Raw genomic sequence first — 14,407 nt, 5'->3', positions numbered from 1 at the left:
CTGCCTTCAGCTCAGGTCATGATCTCAGGGTCCTGGGATCGAGCCCCGCATTGCACTCTCTGCTCAGCAGGGAGCCTGCCTCCCTTCCTCTCTCTCTGCCTGCTTGTGATCTCTATCAGATAAATAAATAAAATCTTTAAAAAAAAAAAAAAAAAGATGTAACATTCTTTGGCTCAAAATTTTGAAACATGACTCAAAGATCTAAAAGAAGATTTGGGTTAAGTGACTTGGTTATGAATGGGAAGTCAGTACATAAAGATGATAATTATCCTTAAATTAATCTGTAAACCCAATATATTTCCAATCAAAATTCCAACGGGTGGTGCCTGGCTGGCTCATCAGTAGAGCATGTGACTCCTGATCTTGGGGTTGTAAGTTTGAGATCCATATATATTTATATTGTTATTGTTATTACAGTTATATTTAACATATAGAACTTGATTAGCAAACGCATTTCATTCAAATGAAACAACAAAAGGAAAAGGCGTGTTAAGGCAATTAAGAAGAGGGTTTCTTCTTAATTTGTGAAAATTCATTTTCACAAATTCACAAGTGTACAAAAATACACTTCTCGGATATAATTGATCTTTACCCACAGTTCCTGAAAACCCTTCAGAGCCACGAAGGCGAAATGGGGATCTTGCTATTTATTAATGAAGGTGATTTTAGGATGCCACCCAAGGGTAGGCACCGGTTGCCAGTAAGACCAACCACTTGACTATAGGTTAGAACTTTTCAGTGCCCCCAAGAAATCTCCCCACCTCCAGGGACAAGGAAGAGCATAGAGCTTCAATCAGCTAATGGCCAGTGACTTAGTCAATCGTGAATTTTTAATGAAGACTCCATAAAAACCAAGAGGACAGTTTTTTGCCCCTTTTCAGAGAGCCTCCACACCTGGCAAACCAAAATGCTTCCATGTGTCATTGAGCTGGGACCCAAGCTTCGTGAGGACAGAAGCTCCTTTGTTCAGGACCTCCTCCTATGTATCTCTTTATCTGGCTATTGATTCATATCCTTTAACAAGCCAGTAAACCTAAATGTTTCCCTGAATTCTGTGAGGTAGGTCAGAAGCACAGGTATCAGCCTGGGGCTTGTGACTGGTATGTGAAGGGGGAGGGGGAGGGAAGTCGTGTAGGACTAAACCTTCCACCTATGGAATCTGATGCTATCTGTGGGTAGACAGGGTCAGAATTGAGTTGAATTCTCAAATACCCTGCTGGTATTTAATATTGGAATTAGATGTGGAACCAACCAATATAAAAGATTTTCCCTATATTCTAATGGATATGATATTATTATGAGGTTTAGTAATTAATAAAGTGTAGTTTCAGTGCAGAGCGAGACCAACAGAATGAAACAGAGAACTCAGAAACAGACCTTCACATGTATAGATGTTTGATTATAAATCTCATACCATCATTCAAATGCAAGATCCTACTAATTAAATGTAAAAGACAATGGCAAAGCCTTTAGTAGAAGAAAATGATGAAAACTCTCTTTACAACCTTGAGGTAGAGAGAAATTTTTAGAATAAAACACAAAAGAACAAACTATTTTTTAAAATTCAATATATGGGGGTGCCTGGGTAGCTCAGTTAAGCAGTTAAGCTCAGTTAACTGGGTAGCTTCAGTTCAGGTCATGATCTCAGGTCCCGGAGCCCCCAGAGCAGGCTCTGTGCTCAGTGGGGGTCTGCTTGTCCCTCTGCCCCTCCACCTGCTTGTATTCTCTCTCTCTCAAATAAATAATAAAATTAAAAAAAAAAAAAAAGAAAATGCAATCTTTAAAAAAAAAAAGCCAATATATGTGATTGTTAAAATTTTAAACATTAATAGAAACACTACAAATAAATAGGATAAATAAAAAGAAACCATACTCCACAAACCATAACGAAGGTAAGAATATAAGGTATGAGTCCTCATTTCTCCCTCTAAGTGCATTCCCTAAAAGTTAACAATTCAGTGAACACAAAAGGAAATCTCTTTCAATCCATCTCCTCATACTGTACCTCCATCACTGTTCCCCTCCTCTGTAATAATGTCCAGGAGTCTCTCAAAAGCATTTTCAAAAGCAACAATTTTCTGGATTGCTCCGTTGCTTCGTGTTAGTGCCTGCAGTAGTAACACACCCTTATGGAGGAAAAAAGACCACGTTTAGTAGAGAACAACTTCTACAAGACATTTCAAAATCACAGAATTTTAGAAGTGCAGGAATTTTGCAAGTTTAACTCTTTCACGTTACAGACAGGAGAGAAAAACGGCAGGTAAGGTGAGCAACAGGCCTCCCGAGCATTACAGATCTCAGAGGGACGGAACCTAGACTGGAATCCATGTCTACTAACTCCTAATTCCATTCTCTTTTCACTGCACAATATAATATACAACAATTCTTACATTTTCATCAATCATTACTTGGCTTTAATTATGGCCTAAGAGACCTGGGCATAATTCTACATCTCAGGGATGATCCTGTTTGTGCTTCACAATAGTAATGGTACGAAATTATGAATTAAGTAATATAAATCTTCAAACATCATCACATTCTAGTGGAGAAAGTTCACATTTTCCTGTAATTAGCTTGCCCCTAAAACCCAAGAATTCCCACAGTAGTCTTTGCTTCTGATTCTCAGTTTTTCTCAGCTAACCTGTATTTAGTTTATATATTCTGCAACCTCTTCATTATCATTCAAGAAAAACTCAGTTGCCCACTTTTGCTTATTTCACCATTAAATAACAAGTATTTTGTAACAATAGCATTTGCTATTTCTTTGAAATAGGATTTTTTATGAAAAATTTTTTTTAGGATAAAAGCAGGTATTACTTAAGAGAAAGAAGAATTGCAAAGGGGTAGTTCAAAAGTCCTAAAAAAGGCAAATTAGCTTACTGAGTAGATATTCACATAAGACCAAAAGAAAAAAAAAATTGCCCCTGGTCTTTATCTATTTATTTATTTGACAGAGCGAGAGCAGGAACACAAGCAGGGGGAGGGGAAGAAGGAGAAGCAGGCTTCCCGCCGAGCAGCGAGCCCCATGCAGGGTTTGATCCCAGGACCCCGAGAACTTAACTGGAGCCGAAGACACTCGATTAACTAGCTGAGCCACCCAGGCACCTGCCCACAGTCTTTAAACTAGACTTGTTCTACTCATTTTCCTAACTGTCAAGTTTCAACACTGAGATAAGAGAAAGGCAAAGGTAGTTTTTTTTCAGGTGTCAAATTCTCCCACTTAAGGCTGTTCAGTTTAACTGCTACGAAAGTGGGGAAGGAATACAGTAGAAAGAACATTAAAGCTCTGAGTTAGATAAAGTGGGTTTTAAAAATGATTGTCCTATGTACTAGCTGTGTAACCTTAAGCAAATTACATAAATTTTTAGTATACCCATGTGTAAACTAAAGATAATATATTTGTTATAGGATTTTTATTAAAAGTAAAGGAGATAAAATAACTTCTATGGAAGCTACCAGGTTTATATGTGCACAGTACTTATATTTTAAGTTCTTAACACATGTTCATTTATTTTTCCTGACTATAAAGAGATATATCGCTCTAATCAAACATATCCACTAAATGCTATTAAGAATGGAAGTATACTCACTAGTTATTTAAAGTAAGTGGATACCAAGTCCTTACTTTAAAAACTGTTAATTAAAGGCATTTATTATTCATTAATTCCACTTTTCAAATATGTACTATATTTCAGGGTAACAAATTAGACTACTTGATGAAGTAAAGTTCTTCTTTGCAGGAGATTATAGCTTAATACATGTGAAATAATGACAGAATTATAGAAATCATCATTTTGGAACTCTTAACAAAATAACCGATTAAAGCAATGATCACTAATGGAGGATCAGATGTACCTGATGAATCTGATGTAAGTAAGGCTGGTAGAGAATTTACAGTGGAGAGATCCAAATCAAACCCACTGATCACTAAATGTGAGACAGGCAGATATTACCTGTCTCCTCATGTGTTGTAAAATTAAGGTCGCTGTATCATTAGGAAACATCCTAGCAAACAGGTGAACCAAAACCTAATCAAGTCCTTTAGATAAGTTAACAGACATAACAATCAAATGTAAGAAGAGAACCTTCTCTGGAAAACAACCATAAAAGATATCTTTGAGACAAATGGAAAATCTGAATATGGAATGGTAATCTTATTGAAACTGAGGGCTAAGACATCATTGTTAACTTGTTAGATGTGATAATGGCATTATAGTTATATCAGGATATATCCTGATATATTACATACTTTAATATATATACCGTATCTATCTATATATATCCTGATATATTTTACTATATAAATACCCTACATACTTTAGTATACATACCATATATATATAGTATGTGTGTACATGTATGTATGGATACACTACTATACATACACAGTATGTATATACTAAAGTGTGTAATGGTGAAATTATATTGATTGTTTCAATGTTTGTAAATGTCCCAGTCAAAAATAAATGACAGTGGTGAGGAGGAGAGAGAGATGAAACAAGTATAACAAAATTTTGAAAACTGATGGTTTGTCTGTATTCTCTTCTTTCTCATAATAATTTCTTATAATAAAAAATTAAAGGGGGGCCTGGGTGGCTCAGTGGGTTAATAAGCCTCTGCCTTCAGCTCAGGTCATGATTTCAGGATCCTGGGATCAAGCCCCGCATCAGGCTCTCTGCTCAGCGGGGAGCCTGCCCCCCCCACCTGCCTCTCTGCCTGCTTGTGATCTCTTGTGTGTCAAATAAATAAACAGAATCTTTTAAAAAGGAAAGAATATTAAAAAAAATTAAAGATGGAATTACAGTCTATCACTTAGGAGTGAGCAGGTAGTTAACTCCTAGAGTTTTTCAACTTTTCTTGCTAATTTTTAAGCACGGTAACACAAATAAAGAGGATCATGTCAGTGCACCAATGGTAAATGACCAACTAATTCTCTAATCCAGATCAAAATTAATCTTTCAAATATAAAACAAACTGGGGCTAAAATTCTTTATAGATATGCACCCTGGGAAGCTAGTCAATGTTGACAACTATTACTGAGTACAATTAGAAAGCTGATTAAAAAGAAGAAAGGAAAGAATTTTTAAACGAGAATTAAAAAAAGAGAAGACACAAGAGGAGGAAAGAGTAGCAGACTGTTCCACGCGATCACCGGTAAGTGCCAATAAGAACTACCAGAGCTGCTATTTAGTTGCCTCTGGGGGCTGGTGTCAACCAGCCAAAAAAATTTCAAATGAATCAGTTTACTAACCTCAAGAAAGGATGGCTATAAAACATAAAAGCCAAGAATCTAGATGTTAAAAATATATAACTTAATCCCTCATCATAAAATTAATGAAAAGCAAAATAAACAGAGAATCATTATATCTGTCTCAAATAAAAATTGGGAAAAAGATGAGGTGCCTGGGTGGCTCAGTCAGTTAAGTGTCTGACTTTCTATCTCAGCTCAGGTCTTGATCTTAGGGTCATGACTGCTGGGCTTGGAGCCTACCTTAAAAAATACCAAAAAACAGGGGCGCCTGGGTGGCTCAGTGGGTTAAGCCTCTGCCTTCGGCTCAGGTCATGATCTCAGGGTCCTGGGATCAAGTCCCGCATCGGGCTCTCTGCTCAGTGGGGAGCCTGCTTCCTCCTCTCTCTCTCTGCCTGCCTCTCTGCCTACTTGTGATCTCTTGTCTGTCAAATAAATAAATAAAATCTTAAAAAAAAAAAATACCAAAAAACAAAACAACAACAACAAAAACAAAAAAAATTGAGAAAAAGGTTAAGAGCAGGAAAAAGTAAAGGTTAAAGGAAATGGTACATTTAAGAATGAAGCTAATGCAGTTATACACACACATACACAAATTCTATGTGCAAATGAAAATAAATGGTAATGATACTAATAGAAATCCATGAAGAATTTCCTTATTAAATGGCTTAAATGGTGGTGCGCCTGGGGGGCTCAGGCAGTGGAGCATGCGACTCTTGATCTCAGGGTTGTAAGTCTGAGCCCCATGTTGGATGTAGAGATTACTTAAAAATAAAATCTTTAAGGGGGCGCCTGGGTGGCTCAGAGGGTTAAGCCTCTGCCTTCAGCTCAGGTCATGATCTCAGGCTCTTGGGATCGAACCCCACATTGGGCTCTCTGCTCAGCAGGGAGCCTGCTTCCTCCTCCTCTCTCTCTGCCTGCCTCTCTGCCTACTTGTGATCTCTGTCCATGAAATAAATAAATAAAATCTTTAAAAATAAATAAATAAATAAAATCTTTAAAAAAAAAAAAAGTATGGGACGCCTGGGTGGCTCAGTTGGTTAAGCGGCTGCCTTCGGCTCAGGTCATGATCCCAGCGTTCTGGGATCGAGTCCCACATCGGGCTCCTTGCTCGGCAGGGAGCCTGCTTCTCCCTCTGCCTCTAGCCTGCCACTCTATCTGCCTGTGCTTGCGCTCTGTATCTCTCTCTCTAACAAATAAATAAAAAATCTTTAAAAAAAAAAAAAAAAAGTAAACAAATAATAAAATAAAATAGAATGGAAATCTTTTTAAAAAAAGGTTTGTATGGGGCGCCTGGGTGGCTCAGTGGGTTAAGCCTCTGCCTTCTGCTCAGGTCATGATCCCAGGGTCCTGGGATCGAGTCCCACATCGGGCTCTCTGCTCAGCAGGGAGCCTGCTTCCTCCTCTCTCTCTCTGCCTGCCTCTCCGCCTACTTGTGATCTCTCTGTCAAATAAATAAATAAATAAATCTTAAAAAAAAAAAAAAAAGGTTTGTATGGTATCATTTTATTTATATTGAGGGCCAAGAGAACAGAACATCAAATTTAAGATATATGGTAATATTTTAGTGAATGGAAGATTCTCAAAATTCCTAAGTAGATGAATACCCATCTAAATAAGAAAATTCTTTTTTTTTTTTTTAAAGATTTTATTTATTTATTTGACAGAGGGAGATCACAAGTAGGCAGAGAGGCAGGCAGAGAGAGAGAGGAGGAAGCAGGCTCCCTGCTGAGCAGAGAGCCCGATGCGGGACTTGATCCCAGGACCCTGAGATCATGACCTGAGCCGAAGGCAGCGGCTTAACCCACTGAGCCACCCAGGCGCCCCTAAATAAGAAAATTCTTAAAAGAATAATAGAGATTTGGGAGATGCCTTGGTGGATCAGTTGGTTAAGCATCTGCCTTTGGCTCAGGTCATGATCCCAGGGTGCTGGTATTGAGTCCTTTATCAGGCTCCTTGCTCAGCGGGGAGCCTGCTTCTCTGTCTACCTGCCGCTGCCTCTGCTTGTAAACGTGCACTCCCTTTTTCTCTCTAACAAATAAATAAAATCTTTAAAAAAAAATTTTTTTTAAATATCTCTCTTATGAGTAATATTACTATATTATTTCACCCCTTACAATACATACTACAAAATGTTAAATACAAAGTTTAAAAACTGTGTATGTGAACCAGAAGTCAAGAGCACTTCACTTGTGTCTCTGCTTTGCCACTAACCAGCTGTGAAGCTAAGAGCAATCCAAATGGTATTTACTGGCAGTTAGGATGAGAAAGGCACGGGCCAGTTACTACACATACAAAAATGAACAGACGTCACTAAAAATAAATCACTTGGCTTCTGTGAGTCTTGGGCTTCTCAGTGTTAATATGGAGAATGAATTAACCTGATATGCCCTCCTAGCTCTAGAATCTGATTTTAAAAGGATTTTTCCAATTGTTGTCTCAAGTATTACGGTCTGGGGGTGCCTCTTTGGCTCAACTGGTGGAGTGTAAGACTCTTGACTTCAGGGTTGTGAGTTTGAGCCCCATACTGGGTGTCAAGATTACTTAAAAATAAAATCTTTAGGGGCGCCTGGGTGGCTCAGTAGGTTAAAGCCTCTGCTTTTGGCTCAGGTCATGATCCCAGGGTCCTGGGATCGAGCCCCCCCATCGGGCTCTCTGCTCAGCAGGGAGACTGCCTCCTCCTCTCTCCCAGCCTGCCTCTCTGCCTACTTGTAATCTCTATCAAATAAATAAATAATATCTTTTTAATTAATTAATTAATTAATTAAGATCTTTAAAAACACTTAAAAAATTTTAAAAAGTACTACAGTCTTGACTAAATTGTAGCTAATGACCAGAAAAATGTTCAAACAACAACAACAAAAAATACCACATCAATACAAAATACTCAAACTAATATGCAAGTAATAAAATAAATCAGAATGGAAAATAACCCCAGAGCAAATCATGCTCTAAAGTTAGATGAAGATTACAAGGAAAATCCTTTGAAATGTATATTCAATCAGAAGAGGGTGAGGATTCCAAATGCAATGCTTTAAGTTTACCCAGTTCAGTGTCTGGGGATGTTTCCTTTACTCTTCCTAGAGGCAGAGTTTGGTGTCAAAAAGAAAATGAAATCCTAAACTTGTAGAAAGCATAAATTTGAATATGAAAATCATATGTCTACACCAAAATACTGGACAGGCAGGAAACAAAGAAATAACAAATAAATAACAAAGAAAGAAAATAAACAAAGAGAAAACAAAGACCTTTTGTATATGACTTAAAAAGGTCTAAAAGATTGGCCAATATCCCTAAGTTCCAAAGCTAACTTCTTACAACACTGAGTAAGGATTGACAAAGATTTCGTGCAAAGAGAGGGAGAGAAACTTGCATATTCTTAGACTTCTTTTTCAAAATTAACTTACATCATTACGTATAACTTCCCTGGAATCCGCTAATAAGTCCATCAATCTTGAAACACCTAGAACATATAACCATGTGAAAACCAGTGGTTTAACCAAACTGAAAATAATGATTTAAATTATACAATTTATTAACACATCATTTCAGTCCCCCTCTTTAGGTATGAGCCTCACTTTTAAATCAAAATTATTTAAGGAAGGTGAATCACTTACCCATGGGACTGACTAAAATAATCTGCTGCACCTGAGGTCCTAGTTGTTTTAAAAGAGAAGTAAGAAGCTTCACACCAGGCCAGCGGACATGGAAATCAAATTCCTGCAATATAAAAATTTAAAATATTTAAAATCTACATATTTTACATATTTAAGAAAAACACTTTTTTTCAACTAATAGTGGTGTCAAAAACTACAAACATAGTTCAACAAACTTTAAAAAAGTAACTTGAGAAATAAATAGAAAGCAGTTAATATAAATTGATTAAACTGTTCCTGACTAGGTAAAATAAAAACACATATAAGCAGACAATATTTTAACAAATTATACAGTCCTTAAAACATGCATGTGAATCTCTTGCAATGATACAACAAATTTCATGACCTTAAAAAGGTATAGTGTATGTTGCTTCCTCAACAACACCCAAAAAGGCAAAAAAAAAAAAAAAAAAAAAGCTTATTAAGATGACAAAAATAGCAAGATTCTTTATTTACCTCCAACAAAGATAACAGCAGAGTGACATTTTCCGGCTGCTTAATAAAAATTTCTGTAAACTGGCTTCCCAGATCCTCACTCTGTCTTGTGGAATTTTCTTCTGTAATATTCAAAGATAAAGTACTTCAATATGACGCTGTTATTTTAAAGTATCCTTTTTTGTTGAGGGGTTAAGCAGAAATGAAAATTTTCTTAAAATAGTATGGCTGGTAATGATAGCACAGTTATGCTGAAAAGATTATCCTTAAAATAACTGTCAATATCATTTAAATAAATAGTTATTCTTTAAATGCTTAAATATGGGGCACCTGGGTGGCTCAGTGGGTTAAGCCTCTGCCTTCTGCTCAGGGTCCTGATATCAAGCCCCACATCGGGCTCTCTGCTCAGCAGGGAGCCTGCTTCCCCCTCTATCTCTGCCTGCCTCTCTGCCTACTTGTGATCTCTGTCAGATAAATAAATAAAATCTTTTTAAAAAAATAAATGCTTAAATATGATATTCAGGGGCACCTGGGTGGCTCAGTGGGTTAAAGCCTCTGCCTTTGGCTCAGGTCATGATCTTGGGGTCCTGTGATCAAGCCCCCCATCGGGCTCTCTGCTCAGCAGGGAGCCTTCTTCCCCCTCTATCTCTGCCTGCCTCTCTGCCTACTTGTGATATCTGTCAAATAAATAAATAAAATCTTAAAAATAAATAAATAAATAAATATGATAGTCAAAGAAAAGATCTAAATTTTCACGTCTTTTCAAAGACATTTTTAGGTTAAACTTCTAATTAGGGTACAAAGCAGCTTAGTAGGGGGAATAGCTCAGTGGTAGAGCATTTGACTGCAAAGGAGCTTAGTAGAGTGATGGAGATATTCTACCTCAAATATGATAGTGATCACACTATGGCATCCATATGCCAAAACATACAGGACTATATAACTGCAAAGAGTAAATTTCACTGTGTATAGATTATACCCAAAATCAGCCTCCCCCACCAAAACATTATTAAACACAAAGTCCTTGTTGACTGTTAGTGTAGCTGTGTTAAACGATTTAATTACAAAATTAAACCAATCATCTGCATATTATTCAGTATTTTCTCAAAAATATCAACATGTATATACTATAAATTGTCAATAAAATCAGAATTTGATATTTACTTTTACATTTATTCCTTAAAAGATTTTATAATTGTCCTTAAGACTCAACAGTCTTTAGATTAAACTATACATTGTTTCAATGTCAAAAAAAATGTAAAAGACCACTATAAACTGAAGCGATGATCACCAAAACAAATTACCATTTAAAATCTGCCTATGCTATATACACAACTTAGAGACGGCAAATACACTACTCCCCATACCCTCACTCATGCCACACAACCAACCCTTTCCTACATATTGCTCCGGGCAGTGACTATGAACCAATGGAGCTGGCAGTCAAGCTTCCTCAAACAGTCCTTTACTAATGTGAGATTTTAATATTAACATACTTTAGAAATGGAAAAAACCCAACAGATGATGGGAAAAGCAAAGCAACCCAACAGTGACAGCGATAATCACATCTAATTATTTGTAGAAAAAAGAAGAGAGCAAAAGTAGAAGTGTTTTTCAATCCTAAGTACCCACATATGCCGCTTTACCCTTCAGAAACTCTAGGAAATATTTCTCTTATCATCTCGTGTCAGTAAAGAACTAAATGCTTTTGGGCCTTGAAATTACATTACTTACAAAATACTTCAGTTTTAAAAGGATTATTCTGGCAGCTGTGCTGAGAACAGAATGTCAGGGGAACAAGGAAAATAGGGAGACAATAATCAACCGCGACAAAAGGGAAGCAACGATCAAAGAAAGCAGTAAAGATGGCTTAGACCTCAGTGGTAGTAATTTTTATGAAATTTACTGTTTACTGAGATGAAGAACAGTGTGAAGAAGCAAGCTAAGAGTACAGAGAGAAGTTCATTTTGACATAAAGATCTGAGCGGAGCTATCAAGTAAGCAGTTGGACAAACAAGCAGTTTGGATTGGAGATACATATGAGTGGTAAGCATATAAATGATATTTAAAGTCACAAAACTGGATGATAAAGAGCATTTATAAAGTACTCCCAGCTAACATCGCACTTAATGGTGAAAGACTGAATGCTTTCCACCTGAGATCAGTGAAGAGGCAAGAATACTCCATTTGACCACTTCCAGTCAACTCTGTACTGGTCATCTTTGTGCCATAAGGCAGAAAAAAGACAAAAAAGGCATACAGATTGAAAAGGAAGAAATAAAACTGTCTTTATTTACAGGCCACATATTTATGTAAAAAATCCTATGAACTCTATAAAAAAGCTATTGGAACTAGTAAGTGAGGTTAGCCAAATTATGGGATAAAGGGTCAGTATACAAAATTAACTGATTTCTATATATTAGCATATACAGAAACTGGCATATATTAGAAACTGAAAAATTTTAAAAAACTACCACTTAATTTTTTTTTAAGATTTTATTTATTTATTTGACAGATAGAGATCACAAGTAGGCAGAGAGGCAAGCACAAAGAAGGAGGAAGCAGTCTCCCTGCTGAGCAGAGAACCCGATACGGGGCTAGATCCCATGACCCTGGGATTATGACCTAAGCCAAAGGCAGAGGCTTTAACCCACTGAGCCACTCAGGCGCCCCAACAGTACCACTTAAAACAGCACCAAAAATTATTAAAGATTTAGGGATAAATTTGATGAGATATATAAGAATTATGCTTTGAGGGGGCACCTGGGTGGCTCAGTCAGATAAGCATCTGCCCAGGCTCAGAGTCCTGGGATTAAGCCCTGCATCCGGCTCAGCAGGGAGTCTGCTTCTCCTTTTCCCTCTGCCTGCTGCTTCCCTTACTTGTGCACGCTCACTCTCTCTCTCAAATAAATAAATAAAATCTTTAAAAAAAAAAAAAAGAAGAAGAAGAATTGCTTTGGAAACTCCAAAATGGTACTGAAAGAAATTAAAGGAAGTCCTAAATAAATATATCAGTGTGTTCTGATATTAGAAGGCGCAACAGTGTTAAGATGTCAGTTTTCCCCAGATCTATCAACAGGCAGAACAGAATCTGAGTCAAAATCTCAGTCAGCCTTTTTCCTTAGAAATTGACAAACTGATTCTAAGATTGATAAGGGAATACAAAGAACCTAAAAGAGCCAAAAGAACTTTGAAAAACAACAAAGTTGGAGGACTTATATTTCAAAATTTCAAGATTATAAAGCTACAGTAAGCAAGACAGTATCCTATTGGATTGGCAAAATGACAGACATACAGACCAATAAAATATGAAGTCCAGAAACAGACCTATTAGTTCAAAATGGATCACAGACCTAAGTGCAAACTAGAAACCATAGACCTAATCACAGGAGTTAGAACTACAAAACTTTTAAAAGAAAACGTAGGAGAAAATCTTAGTGATTTAGGTTTGGCAAAGATTTCATAAATAGGAAACAGTGTAAACTACAAAAGAAAAAGAATAATAAAGTGGATTAAAATTTAAAGCTTTTGCTTTTCAAAATACCATGTTAGGAAAATCACAGACCAGAAGAAAATACTTGTGAAACAAACACGGCAAAGGACTTATATTTAGAATATATAAGGAATTCTTACAACTCAAGTATAAGACAAAAAAAGGAACAGTAAAAATGAACAGAAGATTTGAATAAATACTTCACCAGAAGAAAATTATATAGATGACTAAAAAAAAAAAAAAAAAACCAACCACATGAAAATTTGTTCAATATTATTATTCATTACAAATTAAAATTAACGTGAGATACTATCTCACACCTATTGGAATGGCTAACATTTTAAAAGACTGACTGTATCAAGTACTGGAGAGGATGTGGAGAGACGAACTCTCACATATTCTCACACACATCCCAGTGGGCACGTAAAATGGTACAGCTACTTCGAAAAAAGTCTGGCAATTTCTTATAAAGCTAAACACATGCCTCTTCTATCCCTTAGCCATTCTGCTCCCAGGTATTTACTGAAGAGAAATGAAAACATAGATCCGCACAAAGACTTGTATATGAATGTTTACAAAAGCTTTACACGTAATAGCTGAAAACTAGAAACAACCCCAAATGCCCTCCAAGGGGGCAATGAACTACAGAATACCACTCAACAATTTTTGAAAAATGAACTGTTGACATAAATGGGGCACCTGGGTGCCTCAGTGGGTTACATACCTAACTCCTGATTTCGGCTCAGGTCACGATCTTGGAGTCATGAGATGCAGCCCCACCTTGGGCTTGGAATTTTCTGCCTCTCCCTACCCTTCTGCCCACCGCCTCCATCCCCCTCTCCACCCCACTTAAACTCTCTCACACGCATGTGTGCTCTCTCAAATAAATACATAAAATAAAATCTTAAAAAGAAAAAAAAAAAAAAGAAAGCTGTTGTGAAGGAGAAATCCGAATCTGGTTTTTATTAGAGTGGTGTGAATATGGTGGAGAATAAAAACTCAACCATAGGGGCCAGGCGGTAATGCATGAGTGAAGCGGGCTGGGTGTGAGACAACAGAAGGCTGGAGAGTATACGCCCCGCCGAGGGGAAACAGCAACCGACTGCCAAGTGTGAATGCAGGCCCAGCTGTTATCGGACCTTAAGTTTTTTAGAAACAAATCTAAAATCCAAAATCTCATGTGAAAGCTCCCAATTTGTAATACCAGCAACTTATTTAAATTATTTCAAATATTAAATGGGTCAAACAACCTTGCTTCTAAGACAGACAATGCCCCTGGGGCAAAAGATCGTGACCTCTAGAGAAAAACTCAAAATAAAAGTATTGATATTTAGGAGATTATTATTAAAACTAATCTAAAAGAGAAAGGGAAAAAAAATACATAGACTTAGTGAATTCTTCCTATGAAATGTTTTTTAAAATGCTGAAAAGTTTTTATATGGATAAACGTAAATAACTGAACTATGGGTTTAAGCTTTGGTCAGTATTTCTCAAAATGCAGGACAGTGTGGCATGTTAGTGAGTATCTCATGAAATCAAGCGCCTTTGTCCAAATGTATGTGGATTAAACAAAGT

The 14,407-nt window shown here is 36.9% G+C and overlaps 1 protein-coding gene across 4 annotated transcripts in view; it reads right to left on the bottom strand.

Annotated features, from left to right (window-relative positions):
* The window catches only part of USO1 (USO1 vesicle transport factor), a 94,406-nt gene that overhangs the window by 35,963 nt on the left and 44,036 nt on the right, over window positions 1–14,407 (bottom strand). For all 4 annotated transcript variants that reach the window (XM_032334596.1, XM_032334598.1, XM_032334597.1 and 1 more), the window contains 4 exons: window positions 9,361–9,461; window positions 8,866–8,968; window positions 8,656–8,711; window positions 2,006–2,126 (listed from right to left, as the gene is read on the bottom strand). In XM_032334596.1, coding sequence (XP_032190487.1) covers window positions 2,006–2,126; window positions 8,656–8,711; window positions 8,866–8,968; window positions 9,361–9,461 — 381 coding nt within the window. The remainder of the gene's footprint in view (window positions 1–2,005; window positions 2,127–8,655; window positions 8,712–8,865; window positions 8,969–9,360; window positions 9,462–14,407) is intronic.

The sequence above is a fragment of the Mustela erminea genome, chromosome 2, assembly GCF_009829155.1.
Source record: "Mustela erminea isolate mMusErm1 chromosome 2, mMusErm1.Pri, whole genome shotgun sequence".
Lineage (NCBI taxonomy): Eukaryota > Metazoa > Chordata > Mammalia > Carnivora > Mustelidae > Mustela > Mustela erminea.
The sequence above is the reverse complement of the archived record's forward strand: the minus strand, read 5'-3'. Positions and strand labels throughout refer to the sequence as shown.